Source organism: Terrapene carolina, unplaced genomic scaffold, assembly GCF_002925995.2.
Source record: "Terrapene carolina triunguis isolate 2854851 unplaced genomic scaffold, T_m_triunguis-2.0 Scaffold21, whole genome shotgun sequence".
Lineage (NCBI taxonomy): Eukaryota > Metazoa > Chordata > Testudines > Emydidae > Terrapene > Terrapene triunguis.
In genome coordinates, this window is record NW_020664372.1 from 31735125 (window position 1) to 31755183 (window position 20059).

Genomic DNA, 20059 nt, shown 5'->3' on the forward strand with positions numbered 1-20059 from the left:
GTTTTTTTTTTTTTTTTTTTTTTTTTTTTGCTTGGGGCGGCAGAAATGCTGGAGCCGGCCCTGCCATTCACTGTAAACATTTTAGATTGGACTGAAATTACCCTACTGAATTAAAATCCTTATGTCAAATTCTGTCCTCAGTTACATGCAGGCAACCCAACTCAAGTCAGTCAGACTTGTTAAAACGAATGCAGTTGCAGACATGTAGCTGAGAAGAAAACTCTGCCTCGTCTATCATCATCTCAGATAATTAGGATTCAGTTGCTTTCCCTCATAGAGAAACCCACAAAAAGGGCTAAAGAGGAGGACATCTGTAGTGTGTCTATGGGGGTTGCTGAGCTAAGCATGCTCTTCTGCACAAGAGAGGTGTGATCCATGTACTTAGCCTCCCCTCATCATGCAGTGGAGGGGGACAAAATCAGGTCCTTTGTTATTTCCTGCTTGTAAAGTGCTTTGAAAATGTCAGTGGTTATAAGGATGCTGAGTGGTTATTAATTTTAGTTATTATGTTGTGAGTGACACGATCTTAAAAGCTTTCATAGGTATTTCAATATTGTAGAACTTTGAATAAATTGTCACGGTCTATGTAACAAACCATTGAAAAGTTCCAATAGTCCATTCATGGGAAAGAGTTCAAAATGCAGCTTACTCTACTTTACATCTTGTGGCATAAAATAATAAACAAAGAAATCTGAGTCACAGGAATCTCTGGACAGATTTCCCAGGACTTCCTTTGCAGTGTGCTCTGACATCAGGGACTTTCTCTACCACCCACACATGCACATCCACATCCACTCTCCTCTCACCCTCTTTGCTTCCAGCAATGTTCCAAATCTAGTTTTAGAGGAGTCTCTCTCTCACTCACACTCTTTCTTCCTCTTCTCTCTGAAAACCAAAGACAGAAAGACTCCTTCCCCTCCACAGTGGAAGCACTGCAGCCAAGGGTCCTTATCAGTCCATGCATACAACTTTCACTGACTTCAGTGGGGTTTGCATACACACAGCTGATGTCTGTGCAAGAGGAGGGTGGTGTTCTGGATACAAGAAAATGGGGCTGTATTGGGACACTTGTCTGCAGCGAGTCTTGGATAGCTCCACCTCTTTCCTCCAACCTGCACTCTCAGGCTGGGTCTACACTACAGCCAGGGTCCGACCTAAGATACGCAACTTCAGCTACGTGAATACCGTAGCTGAAGTTGCGTATTTTAGGTCGGCTTACCTGGCGGTGAGGACGCGGGAAAGTCGACCGCTGCCGCACTGCCGCTGACTCCGCTGCCGCCTCTTGCCGAGGTGGATTTCCGGAGTCGACGGCAGAGCGATCAGGGATCGATTTTACCGCGTCTTCACTAGACGCGGTAAGTCGATCCCCGATAGACCGATTGCTACCCGCCGGATCGGCGGGTAGTGAAGACATAGCCTCAGTGTATCCTGCCTCCCCCTGCTGTTGTTTCCCAACCAGCTGCCTCAGGCCAGGAACCAATGGTGACTATCTGGAAGTAAATAGGAACTCACGTGAACCCGAGATTGGCTCAGTGCAGAGATGTGAGGCCGATGGCCAAGAAGAGGGAGGTGAGGATCATGAGGCTGATGAGGAGTGGGGGAATGCTGGTGCTTAGTGGGTGCAGGCAAGCAATAAGGAGTTTTCTCTCTGCTCAGATGAGGGAACAGGAGTGGAAAGGCAAGCACAGCTCCAGCGGGTGGAGAAGGGAGAAGAAAGATGGGTTTCTGAGTATATTTGGCTCCTATCTTTCTGGTTGCAGTCTTTCATAGAGTAGAGAGCTGCTCAAAGCAAGTACATGATTGCTCTGATTCTCTTTGACATTGATGAAAATCAGGAGTAAGTAATGTCAGTGAAATTAATGGAATTACAGTGGAGTACGTCCAGTTTAAGGGAGAGCTGAATCACGACCAACTTTTCTCTCCCTTCCAATACCCCACGAGGCTGATAGTGTTACTTCCACCATGCCACATACCCCTTTGACTTGAGCTGCTTATTTTTCCGTCTCCATGTGAATGCCACAGCTGCATCATGACACCCAGCCCTGCTCCAAAACAATTGCTATGTTTTTTCCCCAGAATGGAAGCTGTTCAAAGCCAGCAAGAAACCCTTCTTCCCAGTCTTTTACGCCGAGATACTGATTTCTGCAATAATCCCAGGCCCTGATACTCCCCGTATAAGAGCCCTTAGTTGGTTTAGCTCTCTGTTTAACAGAAAGTGCATTGAGCATAGCTTTCTTACCCTTTCCTTTGCCTTTGACTTTTTTCATGCTGTCTGGGGCATCTGGTTCAAGCTGCAGCTATATATAAAAAAGTACTGTCTGTGTTTCTTTCTTTGAAAATTGTAGTTTCCCATGGATCTAAGCCTTGGGCTGATTATGAGAATGTTTAAAAACTATATGAGCACTGGAAAATGAAAACTAGGAACAGATGGACAGATAAACACATTTTTTATTCTCCACAGGGTCATCCTGGGCAGTCAGGATCAAGGGGGAAACCAGGTCACGATGGCTGCAATGGGACGAGAGGTGATGCTGGTGAAAAAGGAAGTCAGGGGTCCAGCGGTCAACCTGGTTCCTTTGTAAGTAGCTGAATGAATGAACTTAAATTTTATTAATTTAACTGCAGTATTCTCAGGACCAAAATGGAAAAATCTTTAAGCGGGACTCCTTATCCACTCTGTGTTTATCTCACGTTTTAATTATTTTTTCCAATGAGTTTTAGTAGTGCTTTTGGTTTTTGACCCTCTAATTATCCACAGAACACTCCACTTACAGGGGATGACCTAACACAATACCCGTATGGATTTGCCACAGAAGTTAGTCATGAAAAACTATGACATTCATTAAGATCTGGAGGGTCTACTCAAAACCCTCTCCATCATATAAGTCCCACAGCGAGGTGGTTTGAGGGAACCACAAGGTGGCCTGTATAGTCTATCCACCAAAGAGTAGCATTCATAAAAATAAATCAAAATTTTGAGGAAAATTTTTCACAATTTTCACAAACAGTTCATTATTTGGATCTAGTGGCTTTACCAACCCACATAAGCAGCATGGCAGGACTGCAGTCATTATTCCAGCCCACATAACTGGACTATGCTGAGGTCCCACAACCTAATTCTTAATTAAGGGCAGATTTCTTTGCCTCCTTCCTGCACAATTCACCCATATGATCCTGATGATTTCAGCTTTGTATATGTAACATGAATTTCCACCATTAGGCATAGTCACTGTTCACACACTGTAGTGTGCATATACATATGAAATTGCTGTCAGATATATTTCACAACTTTAAATATATAAATAGTCATAGATGTGAAAATCCTTTTTCTTTTTGTTTTATCAATTTAGGGAATCCAAGGACCAAAAGGTCAGAAGGGGGAACCTTTTGTAATGACTCCTGAGCTAGCAAGCAAATTCAGGGTATGTATCTATCACTTGTGAATTGATGAGCTCTCGTGTGCAGCGTCTCTTGAATTTGGTAGAGGGGTGGGTTTTTTCCATCTTTAAGCCACGTTTCTGATTTTTCTACATGCCTTTTGCAACAGGGCTGTTACTTTTCACTCTCCTGAGTATTTTTCACAATTTTCACAAACAGTTCATTATTTGGATCTAGTGGCTTTACCAACCCACATAAGCAGCATGGCGGGACTGCAGTCATTATTCCAGCCCACATAACTGGACTATGCTGAGTTCCCACAACCTAATTCTTAATTAAGGGCAGATTTAAGGTATTATTACCCCTAGCTGACTTCCAGGAAAGAGGGACCTTTCCAATTTCTTCATAACAAAGAACCTCCAGCTACATGTTGACTATGGCTGTGCTGGAAATCTCCCACAGTCTTCTAATTTTAGAAACATTTCCAATGTAGTGTTTAAAATGTGATGTGCGCAAGCATTATAGCTGAAATGGTGTCCAGTGCCTTCAGTGGGTTACTTTAAAGTTTTGTAACTTTAATGTGTGTCATTCACAGCAGCATAATTCCTTTTCCAGAGTATTGAATACAAGTATATTTTTTGGTCTCCTTTTCCACATAATTTTCATGTGATCTGCAGGAGTTGAGCTGACTTGTAATATAAGTGTATATAACATAAGTATATATATTATAAGTATATATAGATTCTGATATAACTGTATAAGAGCTAAATATTATTAATATAGATTCTTGATATTAGCTGTACCTAGCTCAGACAAATCTATTTGTGTGAGTGTGTGTGTATCTATATGTGAAAAAATATAAACGTTTTATAGTTTTAAAGTATTAGATAATTATAAGTGGTTAGATAATTTACAATGTAATATATGTATGTTACCATTTATGGCCCAGATTCTGAGGTGGGTCCAGACTGTGCTTAACACAGTTCAGAAGGGGCTGTACAAAAGGAGTTTTGCACCTGCTTTGTGGTTCCTGGATTCTGGGAACAGTCTTGTCCCCACTGTAAATTAGAGCAGCATTCAGGAGCTTTAACTTACCTCCAGCTGCTCACAACCTAAACAGGCTGTTCCAACAGCCAGGAATAGCCTGAGTCCAGAAGCACCCTGGCCATGCCTTCTCTCCCACAGTTGGAAGAAGGGTCACATAGATACAATATACTAGCTCTGCATTATCTGGGGGTTTGCCTTGTGCAAGCAGAATTCCCAGATAGGCGGATAAGCTATATTTCTGGCTGCTTTGTACCAATGGAGCATCATAAAACAGCCAAAGAAGGGGCTAGAATCTGACGCTAGATTTTTATTTTCTTCTTTTTCTGTGTGGAAAAGATTAGCAAAACGTGTTGTGCCAATGATAAGATGCCAACATCTTTAGGTAACCAGCGGTTTATTATTTTTGATAATACATTAATAAATATCTTGTATTTTTCAATCAGATAGTATTCTTTTCCTTCTACAATAATTTTGAAATCTAATAATAGTGCTAATAATTAATCATTTGTATTAGTTCATTTCGAGTATCTGATACCCAACAGTAAGATAATGATAGCCATACACTGTTAGGTTTTACCTTGCTCCATAAATCGTCCCACTAACTTCAGTGAAGATATTTGTGTAGTAAGGAGCTGTTCAAAATGAGTAAGGGTATGTGAACTGTTGTCCCAAAATGTTTTTGGATCAAACTTCCAAAAATATTTCAACATGTTCTACAGTCAAAAATGTGGTTTCTAAAACAGTATGCTCCAAATGTTTTCTGTGTTTTAAAAATGGAAATGTTCAAAGAAACAATCATTTGGTACTGTAATTCTAAATGCAATCTATTGAGAGAGTCCTCATTTAACTAGTTTGTTTCAATTCAGGATACATACATATCCTTGTTAGACATCATCTAAATTTATAAACTGAGATTTGCAAAGGAAGTTAGGCATTCAATTCCCATTTCATTTCAATGAAATTTGGGTGCCTAACTCCCTTAGCCACCTTTTGAAAATCCCAGTCATAATATATATAACTGTACAGTACATAGAAAGTATACAATTAACATGTAATAAAATTGAACTGATTTTCTATATCAATATTTATATGGAATTTATCTTTATTTAAAGTGTTTGTGTCATGTTTTTATGCTACATTCTGATTATTATGACTGAAGGAATGCCTTTTTAAAATCCCTGAGCTAGAAGATGTATCGTTAGTGTCGTATATAGTACTTACTGTATCTTTAACTATTTTTGTCTTCTTTAGGGAGAGCCTGGTGAGCAGGGATTGTTGGGCTTTCCAGTAAGTTGCTGTTCACCAAATGTGATGATTTATCAATATGTTAATAATAGCAGCTACCAAAACAACATCCATTATTGGTTTGTTTCATTTTTTTAAGTCATTTTTGGCATTTCTAGGGACCTCAAGGTGCTCGTGGTGTTGTGGGTTTAATTGGTCCAACAGGAAATCCAGGAATACCAGTAAGTATTTTTAAAATATGTACTCTATGAAATTAACCTGACAGAAGTATCATGCTAGCAGGACCTATTTTTTTGTACACTAGGAGCTAGTAGTTGTACAGTAGCTAACAGGTTTAAGTATGACAACTAGGTGTTCTTAAAACCAAAGAGGGGATTACATTTTGAAAGTGAAAGGCAGTATGTGACGCTAATTCTCCAGGGATCAGCATTGCAAAAAAGAATCAAGACCTTTCAGCATGTATCACCTGTATTATTGCAATTATATTGTCTGGTGAAAACCACAAGTTCCTATTGAGCTACAGCAGTAACTCCACTGGCTCCAAGTAATTAGCAGCCTCGTATCCCATTAGGGCCAGGAAGATGATCAAATGCGCTAAGCTAGCATGTTTCAATATCATACAGTACAATAAAGATAGTTAATATATTAAGTATTGTTGACTGTCTGAATGCTAAATGAATACAGTACATTCTGAATGTATCCTTATGTTTCACATGTTGATGTTCTCAAAATAGTATTAATAGAAAAGGCACTAATGAGAGGTAATTTACTCTCCACAATTGTATTTGTACAGGGACCAAAAGGGCCACCAGGTTTCCCAGGACCACAAGTAAGTCTTTCTCTGAAGAGCTGTCCTCACATATTTCATTTTGGGTTCATAGGGTCTGATCCAAGTCAATGGACAGATATCACTGACTTGAGTTGGTGTGCTAAGTCAGGCCTTTAATTATTACAGGGAGATGAGGTGAGTGAGGTAATGTCTTTTATTGGACCAACTTCTGTTGGTGAGAGAAAAGCTTTCGAGCTACACAGAGCTCTTCTTCAGGTCTGCAGACTATAGTGATTACAGACATACCTAGTAAACTGAAGATGTTGTGAGTTGTGAAGCCCGGGGAGGAAGGTTGAGTTCCAGCCTCAGTGCAACTTCAAAGCCTTGTCTACGCAGCTATTTTTAAAGCACTAGTGTGGACCAACTAGCTTGATCTGGGAGACTCATTCCCACTCACTCCAAAAAGGTCTGTAGACATACCCTTTAAATCACTTGCACTGGGAAAATCTTCCCTGGAGTGGTTAAACCTGCTTTAAAGCCAGATTACACTGCTGGTGTGGGCACAGCAGTCTCCCCAGATCAAAGAATCTGTCATATATCTCAGATTATATTTTATCAGAGAGTTCTATGAGTTCATAGTTCCAATACGCAGTGTACTTAGGTAATTTTATTTAACATGTAGTTCTATTAAAAAGCCCCCACAGATGCAGTGTGCAGTCTTTTCACATTGTTACTCAGAGAAAAGACAGACTTAATGCCTGTTAGAGGAAACACTGGAGCAGTGCTGTCAACATGAGGTTTTAATTACAGCCTTCTTTCTAAATGCTAAACCAAAATGACTTATTGAGTTAGAGCTAGACTGTTATGTGATCACAATTCTGCAGTGATGTCCTAAGAATCCCTACCCTGAAACACTCCTTTGGTTAAGTACTTCTGGAGCTCCTTTCATTTAAATGTATTCTGTAGAAGTATTGTATAATTATATTATGGTGACTTAATGTCTTTGCAGGGCAACGAGGGCCTGCGTTTTTATGGAGAAAAAGGTGAAAAGGTAAAGGAAAACCAGTGAATTAGTATGGGTATAAGATAAATTGGTGATGCTTAACCTTTATAAAAGAGCTTGTTTAAATTACTGTCCAATATTATTTTGTGATGATATACTATAGTAAAAATTCATTCACTTTGAAAGTGATGATAAGACAATAGTAAATGTTGTAGCCAAATGGTCTTTTACATATCTAGGGCCTGGCCTACACTGGGGGAGAGGAGGGGTGTCGATCTAAGTTACGCAACTTCAGCTATGTGAATAACGTAGCTGAAGTCGACGTACTTAGATCTACTTACCACGGTGTCTTCACTGCGGTAGGTCGACTGCTGACGCTCCCCCATCGACTCCGCCTATACTTCTCGCTCCGGTGGAGTACCGGAGTCGACGGGAGAGCGCTCGTCGGTAGATTTATCACGTCTTTAGTAGACGGAATAAATCGACCCCCGCTGGATCGATAGCTCCGGAGGTAAGTGTAGACATGCCCTAGGTCTGACTGTGCTCTCATACCAGTACAAATCAGAAGAAACTCTATTGAAATCAACGGAGTTAGATCAGAGTGAAAGAAGAATCTTTACAGTTTGTTCTAGAAGTATGTAGTACAATGGAAAATATTGTCACCTCTTAGCTTAGTATGAATCTAATTCTTTTCTTGCCATAACCTTGTTTAGAGTATGTCTATACATATAGCACTGCAGTGGCACAGCTGTACCAATACAGCTGCGCCATTGTAGCGCATCTGGTGAAGACGTTCTATGCCGAACGGAGAGAGCTCTCCCGTTGGCATAAAAAAAACACCTCTGCAAGCAGCATAAGCTATGTTGGCGGGAGAAGGTGTGCACATGAACACTTAGGTCGGTGCAATTTATGTCACTCAGGGGGGTGGAATATTCACACCCCTGAGCAACGTAAGTTTTGCCAACATAGGCTGTAGTGTAGACATAGCCTTAGACTTTTACAGCTAAACTTTTAGCTGGTGTAAGTCCAGGTAGCTCCGATTGGTTCCAACTTAGGATCTAGTCCTAAATTTTAGTAGCAAATTGGGCATCCAATGCAGGTCTACAATTTAAAGAGTTATTTTAGCTGCTGCTAAACCTATTTCTGTGGTTTTCCTACAGGGTGAAAAAGGTCCACCGGGCCCTCCATCTACGTTTGAGGTGAAAGTTCCCCCAGACATAAACCTAGCAGAATACAAGGTAATTAAAAACATTGTGTAAAAGCATATGGGGTATTGAATTGAATTCAGATAAATAAAGATAAGTACTTATTCAAGTGTGGAGTGTTTGGGGGGGGGCAGGGGGAGGAATTGCAACATAATAGTGAATATTAGAGAAAAGAGAGAGAAAGCACCTGCAATCGATTACCATACAAACACATAGATAAATGCCTTTGCTACTCAAGATTGCCATTCCTTTTGAGATGAAAGACTTATGAGTATTAGAGATAAAATCACTCACAGTCATACTTACTATGTTTCCCTTAAAGTGCCTAGACAAACTTGTTCCTTTTCTTATAGCAAACCCTAACTCTGTACTACTTAATGTCACTAATATTTTCTCATTTATGATCACAAAATTCTATATAGAAAGCATTCATATTGATGATTTGTCCAACAGTTGGTGATATTGTCGTGTTTTCACAGAAGCATACGGGTAAATATACTGAAGGAGAGAATTTGAGTTACTGTGATGAGCAAATGGCCTGCTCCTTGGAAGTAGCTCATCCATGCTGAGGACGGGTTTATAACAAGAGCTACATATCACATTCCCTGAAATGCCTTAGGAAACAAATTTATGTTGTTGGGAAAGAAAATGTGATGTCAAAATAATTTTCATCTCCCAGGGAAAAAAATAAAATACAAGGAGGTGGAGGAGGCTGATCACAGTTCAAATAAGGCGAAAGAAGAGAGAAAATCTGAACTAAACTCATCTCTAGAGTGGATAGAGTTGGGAACATTTATATTTATTTGAGATATTTCTGTGGCACTCATAACCACAGGATCTGAGCGCCTCATAAACAAGTCTGAGTTAAGCTTTGTAATGTGAGGTAGGGGTACTTGCACATTTTTTCAATCTGAGCAGTATGGAGAAACATATCTCTTTTAGAAAACAAAATACATCAAAGCATCTCCCAACAAATTATCAAATAAAAAACACTAAAACTACTTATGACTCATGCATTTTATAAGACAAGTATATTCTTGATCAAAACTCAATAGTAATGGTTTTTCTCTTGGTAAATACCTGCTGTTTCATGTTACAAAACTTGATGTATTTGGGAAAGCACAATATACTTGAATATTTATAATCTTTCCTCTTTTTTTTTCATTGTTAGGGTGCAAAGGGAGTAAAAGGAGAAACAGGAGAACCTGGAACTCAAGTAAGTCAAGAAAACCAAAGACAAATAAGTCTAGCACTGTGGTTAATGTTAGTACATTCTACCTTTGAAATGGTACGGAATAGAAATAAAACAACCTAACAGGATGTATCAGCTTTTCTCTTCATATCCCTTAGATGAGTCATGGCAGGCCATATCATGACAATATGCACTGATAAGGCCTCAGCTGGAGTATTGTGTCCAGTTCTAGGTGCCACACTTCAGAAAAGATGTGGACAAATCGGAGAAAGTCCAGCGAGGAGCAACAAAAATGATTAAAGGTCTAGAAAACATGACCTATGAGGAAAGATTGAAAAAAAAAATGGGTTTGTTTAATCTGAGAAGAAAAGACTGAGCAGGGACATGATAACAGTTTTCAAGTACATAAAAGGTTGTTACAAGGAGGAGAGTAAAATTGTTCTCCTTAACCTCTGAGAATAGGACAAGAAGCAATGGGCTTAAAGTGCAGCAAGGGAGGTTGAGGTTGAACATTAGGAAAAACTTTCTAATTGTCAGGGTGGTTAAGCACTGGAATAAATTTCCTAGGGGGGTTATGGAATATCTATCGCTGGAGATTTTTAAGAGCAGGTTAGACAAACACCTGTCAGGGATGGTCTAGTTATTACTTAGTCCTGCCTTGAGTGCAGGGGACTGGACTAGATGACCTATTGAGGTCCCTTCCAGACCTACGATTCTATGATTCTATTCTATTTAGGATGGAACGCCCATTGCAATCAGTTTTATGGGCTAACTAAAATGAGATCCTTTCTCACAACCGATTTTTTAATTTGAGGGTTAAATGTTACTATGTTTGGTATAGATAGCGTTCCTTAAAATTCCATTAAATGGTTACATGTGGCAATTTTCTTGATCCCTTCCAGTCTGCCCTCCAGCTTGGGTATAGCATAGATACAGCTTTGGTTTCATTGGTTGATGAATTCAGTAGTCAAGTGGACAATAGTCAAGTGTGTTTGTCATTTCATTTAGAGCTGTCAGCAATCTTTGACACCATAGACTGTGAGGTTTTGTTAACTCATCTGCAGAACCTGGACTAGCTGGATGGTTTTGCTCTTGGTTAGCTCCATTCCTACTTTCTGAGCAGTTGTAAAGAGTAGTTTTGAGCAATTAATCACTAGCCCAGAGGACCTCCCATAAGGGGGTTCCGTAAGGCTCTATTCTCTCAACCCTCCTGTTCAATTGGTATGTGACACCCCTGGGGGAGGTTGCAATTAGAGCTGTGTTGCCTTTAGTATACAGTCGATAATGTGCTCTATAAATCCTAATCTGCTTTCACACTAGTTTTACACAGGTATAATTTCATTGACTTCAGTAGAATTACTTTGGATTTATGCCTGTGTAGCAAAGTGAAGAATTTGTATCTCATTTTTATTAAGCTTGGATGGTGGAGTATCTTTGTTTTCTCAATACCTATTTGAAACTAGGATTTGGATGAGATCTGAGATGACTAACTGGTTATACAGTTAAAAACAATTACTTTGGGTTTTCTTCAGAGTAGCAACTACAAAAGCAGTTGTTTTTTTAAAGGATATGGGGTGGTGGATTCATCTCTCTAAGGGTCTGATCCTAACACTCTGATTATGCAAACAGACAAAACTCAAAGGAGATTTTAGCTCTTGTATGAACTACAGGTTCAGGTCTGATGTTTACACAGGCCATGGTGTTTTCACTTGTGCTTATTATCAGCCTCTGCATGCAGTGTAATGCTCTTCTCTTCATAGATACATTCATATATACAGTCTGTAAACATAACGGTCTATGTAAGTTCATCTGCAATGTTTCCTAGGGCTCACCCGCATATTCAGCAGAAAAAGGAGAAGAAGGAATAATAGGTTTTCCAGGACAAAGGGTATGTTGTTCATTAAAGATGAAATTCACCCCAGGGCAGAGAGCCATCTAAAACCTGTGATATGGCTGTCAGACCAAGTCAGAGGTGAAGAAGCTATGTGTGGGAGTGGTTGTGCAACCTATCTGTGCCTAGTGGGACTGGAGAGGGAGAGGCCACTGAGGCAGGCAAAGGAAGAGGCCACTAGTCCCACACTCATGCATATGAAGTGACTAGGACCCCCTCCATATCGGGGTCTATAGCCAACACTGCAGCCTATGGCAACTATAAAAGTCTGTGCTGAAATCCTATGACCTGTTTGCTGGTTTTGAGGGTGGATTCCATTTCTCCATCCCCTTCTTATCCTCACAAAGCCAAATTAATGGGCAAGGGAATAGTGACTGTCACCCTTATTGTTTTTATTCATATACACCCCAGTAGAAAACCTAAACCTGTTCGGGTGCAAGTATCTTGTAGCACCCAATTGGTGCCGCTCCATTTCATTTGTTCTCATAGTACAGCTTCTGAAATGAACAAATATGGTGGAAAGCGTAGGCAACATAAATATTTCTAAAAACACTCAGAGATCATAACATTCTTATGGTGGTTTTACAATGTCTTGCTTTTAAAGAAAGAAAGAAAGAAATTAGCCAGTTCTGTTTGTACTGTGCATCTGCTTATTAGAAAATAAGTCTATGAATTCTTATTGTTATGGTCAGTTTTTTTTTAAAGTTCAAATGCATTGCATACATTAGCTTAGAAGTGGCAAAGGTTAACAGATTTGTCAGGGTTTCACTTTATTCTGCAAATGATGTTGTACTTTCATAGGGATTACCTGGTATCAATGGCATCCCAGGAGCTGCCGGGGAAAAAGTGAGTATTTAGCACAAAAAACAGATTTTGTTTCTAGCAAACTGCTTTTAACATATAGAACTGACATCTTCAGATTATGGAAAAATACATGTTTTATCCTGGAAAATGACAGAGCATAATATCAATACAGAGTTTATTCTAACTGATTCATTCTAATTTATTATTTACACAGTGCTATAAGTGTACACAGCACTATATAATGTATAACATGTGCCAGACAAATAACGTGCCCTACACTACAGACATTAGAACTTTAAGTGGGCATAACAGTACATAAGAAATACATATTCAGTTAACATTTTACCAAATTACGTCATAAAAAGCCAGTTTTGCACAGTATAAGTAATCCTTTAGAATATTCCATGCTTGACTTTTATATTTAGACTCACTAATTGAAAATCGAAGTGTATTCCACACATACTATAGGTATCAAATTCTGATCTCGGTTATACCTTGTAAATAAGATCAGAATATTGTCTGGACTCTCCAACTGCAATCAACTTGACTTTATGGACAAGGTGACTTCCTTGTTCTTTGGGGAATCCTAGTTATTTTAAAAGTGGAGGGTGGGGGGAATGGTCTGGTAATTAAAGCCTGTATTGCCATTTAGGAATATGTTTTCAGAGAGCTTTGGAAATGTTGTATTCACAGTTCCCATCATTGCTGACATGAGTTCTGTAATTTCTTTTACACCATACTGAAATGTGTTGTCCTTTAGATAGTTTTCATCAGATGTTGTAGAGGTCTGTGATCCATGTGCCATCTTGAATTTCTGAGCACAAACAAAAAGGAGAGAGGGGAAAAACTGAGAAAAATCCTAGCTGATTCTCTATGTCCATAGAAACACACAATAATGTCTAAAATAAAATTCTGTCATACCTGGAAGCTCTCGTGCTTTTTATTTGTGTGCAGAAAATGGCTGCTTCTATCAGTGTTAGAAACTGTGCCCATAAGATGTTCAAATAAGTCTATGGCTACAGGAATAAATGGTTTCTCTATGCTTCTTGATTATGCTAAGGAATTTGGCAGCAAGGAATACCAATCCTTGTGTGAAATCCACAGCTCTTAAGCTTCTGTCAAAACGGCTAGTCTAGAAGAGAGAAAACTGTCTATAATATGTACATTAAGGGTTCTTTCCTTTTACTTAAGTAGGCTTGGTATCTGCACCCATGTCGGAATCATTTATTGACCCCTTTTATCCCTTTTTGAGTTTGAGTCCCGACAAAATTTTTAGTAAAGGGTACATTTATTTCAATGAGATGTAACTGGTAAATCATGACCTCTGAAGGAGTAGGTTTCCCAGTATGTTATTCACCAGCAAAAACATTTTTTTTAATTACGGTAATTGTTTGACTCCCTTGAGAGAAGGAAGAACTATAGCTCAGTCATTTCAGTGTACTTAAAGTAAGCAGTAGATAATTAGGAAACTCCTGGCTTCCTTTTTAGATCTACAGCTCCACCTAGCGTGAAAGAGATTTTACATCTATTGTATAACAGTTGTTAGTTTTCTGACAATGTCTGACATATATTTTCATTGTGAATAATATCTTTGATCCCTGGGGGTCAGTTTGTGGTATCTTGGAGAATGTTGTGGTGTATTGCAATGCTTTAAAACTGTGTAAATGTTTTCTGAAGCCAGTTATTGAAATATCTGATCTATTCAGGAGTTCACTGCACTCTTCAGTTTTACCGGCTGTATATAAAGGCTCAGATCCACAGCGGGTGTAAATTGCACAGCTCCACTCATGTCAGTGGATCCACACTGACCTATAGCCGTTGCGGCTCTGGCCACTATTTTAGTTTAATGCTTTAACTTTTTAGAATTTCTGTTTTCTGGAGTATGCCTGGTCAGTGTATCTAGAATTCAGTTCTAGAAAATGTTTTAAATAAAATATAATAGTCCTGATTTTTCTCTCCCTTACACTGAAATAAATCAGGAATAACTCCATGGAAGTCAATGGAAGTACACTGGTGTAAAACCAGTGCATGCGAGAGGAGATGTAAGCCTGGTATTTTCATATGCACAGCTCCATCAGCTGAAATGTACACTAATTGAATACGATATATTGCATCTGACACAAACTTCAGATTTAAGCCACTTCACACGTGTGCCAGAAGGCTGGTATAGGCAAGCCCTGGAGGTGTCATTGTCTCAGTTAAAAGAATAAATCATTCAATTAATTAAAATGCTCTACAGCAGGGATCGGCAACCTTTGGTACGCAGCCCGTCAGAGAAATCCACGAGCGGGCCGGGACAGTTTGTTTACCTGCAGCGTCCGCAGGTTCAGCTGGTCACAGCTCCCACTGGCCGCGTTTCACCATTCCAGGCCAATGGGGGCTGTGGGAAGGAGCAGCCAGCATATCCCTCGGCCCGCGCCGTTTCCCGCAGCCCCCATTGGCCTGAAACAGTGAGCTACAGCCAGTGCTAGCTGCAATCGGCCGAACCTGTGGACACTGCAGGTAAACAAACCGTCTCAGCCCGCCAGCGGATTTGGTTGCTGATCCCTGCTCTATAGAGAGATGTTTATGTGATAAAACATTCTTACAGATATTGGTAGTTTAATTAGGTTATCTGCAACATTAGTGCATTTTGTATTGCAGTAGCACCTAGAGGCCCCAGCCCCAGGATGCTTGGTACTATATAAACACATAATAAAGAAACAATTCCTCAAGAGCTCACAACCTAAGTAGAACTATTACTTTATTATAACAATGACATCTCTAGTGTAGCTCATTAGTATATTCTAGATAAGTTTCTCTAGCTGACTGACATCTGGGGGAAACCCCACTGTGCTGCAGAATAAAAGAGGCACTGTGTGTGTGCATTGTCTTCATTACACCATCTCCAAGGACTAGAGAGGATGGACCATTTGCTTTCTCCTTACCCTTCTTTCCATCAATCCAGAATGCAGGTTCCCATCTCAAGATCTTCTGAGAGCTCAACAGCTTCATTACCTGCCCATTCTGTATTCCTCCAACCAGGCTATGCGCCAGGGCTGCACCAAGGCTAGGATTTGACCCAATATGCAAAATATATAACAGAAAAAAACTGAAAGGTAGAACTAAATTATTAATGCCAAGAGTAAATCCTGAGGGTGACAAAATTCTCAGCTTTGCTGCATGGTTCACACACCTTAACTATGTTAGAGGAAACCACCATTCTCATGCTTTTAAAATGACTGCTGTAACAGATTAAAATAATGGCAACAAGCTGGCCTGCTGAAAAATCCTGTAACAAAATATCTTCATTCTTTGTCTGGTTTAGAAAAGGGCAACCATTTTGATATATATTTCAGGGTTTTCAAGGATTTGATGGCATGCCAGGCAGCAGTGGTCCTAAAGGAATGAAGGTACTTCTTTACTTTCCTGCACTAAAAGCGAATTTAATTGGTCAGAATTAGTAAACCAGACATAATTTTGCTTATGTTGTGTCTGTTCATTACAATAAAAATATAAATGTTTGTTGCCATAATTGACTAGGCAGTTGTCTGTGCTGCTTGGTTGTCTGTCAGTAACCAGATACTTCAGAGGAAGGTGTAAAAATTCACAAAATGTGCTTAACTGACACTGTATTATAGGGAGGGGAAAGAGGGTGAATATTTTCCTTGTCCCCAACTGATGAAGAGAGCGGCTGAGTGGGAAAATATGGATGAATGAGGAAAAAGTAGAATGAGGATAACGAGTAGGAGAACCAGTGGAGAGGTGGTGTGAATGAAGAGAAATACAAGGCTTTTGCTGGCAACTTGGGGCCAGATGCTAAAGGTATTTAGTGCCTAGAAATGAAGAGTACTTATGCAGGTTAAGTGCCTAATTCCCATTGAAATCAAAATCATTGGGAGTTTGAACATTCTATTAGGTGCCTATCTGCTGCTAATGGGCCTAAATATTTTTGAAAATCTGGTCCTTTGTGCAACGGACCCACATGCTCAAATAGTCCCTCACCGCACAATGGCGCAGGCACACGCTGAGTATGTATCTGACGCTTCATTATCTATTTATACAGGGAGAGCAGGGTGAGAGAGGGTTTCAAGGACCACCTGTTTATACTCCGTTTGCAAGGAAAGGTATGTCTTCATTGCTCTGAATACTTGTGATGCTGATAGCTCATCCTTGTTTTTCCATCTTCCCCCACAGCAAAAGCATGAAATGCAGAGAACTCTGCTCCTTTAGTAAAGCGAGTCGGTATATGTGTTACTCATCTCAAACAATAGTGTACAAACTCCCTAATAGTGTAAAGTTATCTTATTTTCAGGGAAGTTACCTTAGTCCTGATCCCTCTTTGGCCTTGTCTTCACTCAGGAAAAAAGGTGTGTTCTTAGCTCGAGTTAGCTATCTCAAAGTGAAGTTAGTAGTTTTCGCACAGGTAAGCAGGCTGGGTTAAAGATGCTAGCCTAGTCTTTAACTCAACCTTCTAACTCACGTTAGCACTCCTTTTTTTCCCCTAGTGAAGACAAAGCCTTGAGATCTAACAAAATGCCAACAAGTATTTTTGTGACATTTATATGCAGTAATGGACAATTTAACAAAAAAAAATCACGGGTAACATGACAGGTGAGGTGAGCCACAGACTGATGTGAAATCAATATTCCGGACTGTTAAAATACAACTGATGGCTGTACTTGAAGACCAGCCAAAAGAAAGATTATTTTTTCCACAACCAGAGCTTTAAACTAAACATTCAGAAAGATTCCTGCAGTCTGGGCTCCTAAATGAGCTTAATCAAGAGCTTATCTACTGCGATGCATCCCAAGGGATCCCAGGGTTGTGGAGTACCTCGCTACTACCTGCCCTTAGCATGAGGAAGCCTTGTCTGTACCAGCCACACGTCGCCACAAGTAGCACAAGCACTTCCCTCGCAGCTCATGTGGGCTCCGCTGTCCCTCTGCAGGTTAGCGATAGGCACATTCCAACCTCCAAGTCCTCCACACAACTCACTGGAATACCCAGCACCTGATCCACTCACAGAACTGCAGATCTTCTGCTCCCTAAGGAACAGTACCCCACAGTTTACCAGTTATACTGTACAACACAGCTCCCCATAACTCACAGCACTTAGAGAAAGCAGTTATATGTTTATTTAACAAAGAATAGCGATTCATATGATAGCAAGCAGAAGTATTGGAAACAAAAGGTTACATCTAAAGTAAAGCCATAACATGCATACTAGAGCCAAACTTAACAAATAGGACATTATTATGTCATAAGAGCAAAAGTTCACCCAAAATCCTTCCAGCATATTACAGCCAGTAATATGGGACATCCCTGGACTTCAATACTTGTTGAGACTGCAACTGGTCCATATGTCATTTCCACAATCTACCATCAGATAGTTTTGCCACAAACAAAAAAGGTCCTATGCATTTTACAATTCCTCAGGTACCCATTTCGCTCCACAACGATAGTTGCGAATCCACAAAGTCTCCAACTTGAAAAGAACGATGACATGTCTCATGTCATCATTCAATTTGCATAGCTTGGTATTTATCTGCACATGAGGCAACATCAAGACACAGCAGGTCCCAACAAGTACACAAAGATTGCTTCAAGAAAAGAGTTACAGGTGACTCCTGGGTAGTAGCTCATCATGTGCTCCTGCAGACAGGCAAGAAATTGTCCAGTTTCTGCTGATGACTCAAAATAGACTTGTTCGCTATCAAGGCATGCTTAAGTGTCTGTGCAAAGTGTTCCACTAGTCCGTTTGTAGCAGGATGGTATGGATCCGAACTTATGTGCTGAATTCTATTGTCACTGTCCATTGCCCATTGTGAGGGTAAACCAAATTGGTTAAAAAAGATACAAAGCACTGGTAGCACTAGACACACATGGGATAGAAATCCTGCTTCGCCAAATGTTGTACTTGGGCCCAGCAGAGAAGGAGATGGACACAGAGGGAGACAATAAAAAGCACAGCTGCACAGTTTCTGCTTTGCTTGCTTTATTGTTCTGGCAGCAAAGCGAAAACTAACATGAAAGTGAGGCTTTTCGGTGGGAGGGGCAGTGGTCAAACATTTGAAGGAACAGGACATCACAGTCACCTCTTGGTGACCTACTTTAATTCACAGCCCTAAAGAACATAATTTCCCGTATAGGTACAGAACTCCTTAAATATTATTCTTACATACATTTCAGAATGTCATGATCATTAGTGTGTTACTGGCTCTCAGGAGAGACCTCACATGCCACATTTTAGTGAATTGTTATGCATATTACTGATCCCCCTGTAAAATTCTGTGCACCTCATGTGCCGTCTCCCAGTTGGTATCAAGAGGTTCCTGGATCACATCTGCACAGTGTGTTAGTTCTCACATAAGGGGTGTAAATTCCAGTTGCACACTAACTGGCCAATGTGAACCCTGCTGGTGTGCACTAAAAGTTAATGTACAATCAAACAGTACTAACTATATTAACATCAACTAGGAAACTTTTAGTGTGCACCAGCAGGGTCCACACAGGCAAGTTAGTGCACAACACTCTACTGTGCACTAGATTTACACCGCTTTGGTATGGACCAAAGCACCATATAGACAAGTTGCAACCAGTTGTTTGTTTGTTTTGGCTGCGCCCCCAAAACCATCTTAAAAACATCTTTTCATCCTGGAAAGGTACCCTGACAATCCTTGCATGACTAAATACTGGTCTCAATGAAGAAAGTTGGGATTTTGCCATTGACATTGATGGGACCAGGGTTTGGGCATTTGGGCATGCAGCTTTGGACTGTACTGAGGGGTTCTGTCTCCACTAAACTTACAATCATTTCAGAGATCCATGTTATAACATAGTTTGGTCCAGCCCAGAGCTCAGTGTGGCTGGGATACACAGCAGAGCTATGCAGCTGTTGAAACTTTAAATGCAGATTTATTTTTCTTAACCTTTGTGTTTTCTTTAAAACGATAACTTTCTGTTAATACTAACTTTAATAGGGCAATTCAGATATTATGATGTAACTTTTAATAATGCTAATTTTAAATATTTTCTTCTGCAAACTCATCTTCTTAAACATTTCTGCCTGACAAATTACAGGTATTTGTGTGTGGATCTTGTGCTGCTGTGAATACTGCAGCTTTCTGGAATGTGTCACCAAATGAAGTAGCTGAATATTCTAATTTATCTTTCAAGAATGACAGTTGGCTGAGCAATCTAGAACATGCAGTGCTACTTGTGTGTGTCACAAAGATCAGCAGACTAACCTGTATTCTTGGGGATGGGGATGTGTTTCAGGTGTAACAGGTGATCCAGGATTGCCAGGTGTTCCTGGGCTTGCAGGAGACCCAGGGTACGAAGGAGATCCCGGCCTTCCTGGTCTTCCTGGATCGTCAGATGGCTTTCCTGGTAATATTCTGATATTTCATGATCTAAATATTGACTCACAACAATCCGCTGTGCTCCTATTTTAGTCAGAATTATTTTGGGAACAGGGGCAGGAATACATATGGAGCACGGGGTACTGAAAGAGGCAGTGTGGTATAGTGGATAAGGAACTGAA

At 40.1% G+C, this 20059-nt stretch overlaps 1 protein-coding gene across 1 annotated transcript in view; it reads left to right on the plus strand.

Moving 5' to 3' along the window:
- COL4A2 (collagen type IV alpha 2 chain) overlaps nt 1-20059 on the plus strand; it is a 217647-nt gene that overhangs the window by 133397 nt on the left and 64191 nt on the right. Inside the window, exons 6-18 of the mRNA XM_029910483.1 lie at nt 2462-2578; nt 3351-3422; nt 5677-5712; nt 5829-5891; nt 6464-6499; nt 7449-7490; nt 8603-8680; nt 9819-9863; nt 11665-11727; nt 12532-12576; nt 15873-15926; nt 16580-16640; nt 19795-19905. Of these exons, the coding sequence (XP_029766343.1) occupies nt 2462-2578; nt 3351-3422; nt 5677-5712; nt 5829-5891; nt 6464-6499; nt 7449-7490; nt 8603-8680; nt 9819-9863; nt 11665-11727; nt 12532-12576; nt 15873-15926; nt 16580-16640; nt 19795-19905 (823 nt within the window). The remainder of the gene's footprint in view (nt 1-2461; nt 2579-3350; nt 3423-5676; nt 5713-5828; nt 5892-6463; nt 6500-7448; nt 7491-8602; nt 8681-9818; nt 9864-11664; nt 11728-12531; nt 12577-15872; nt 15927-16579; nt 16641-19794; nt 19906-20059) is intronic.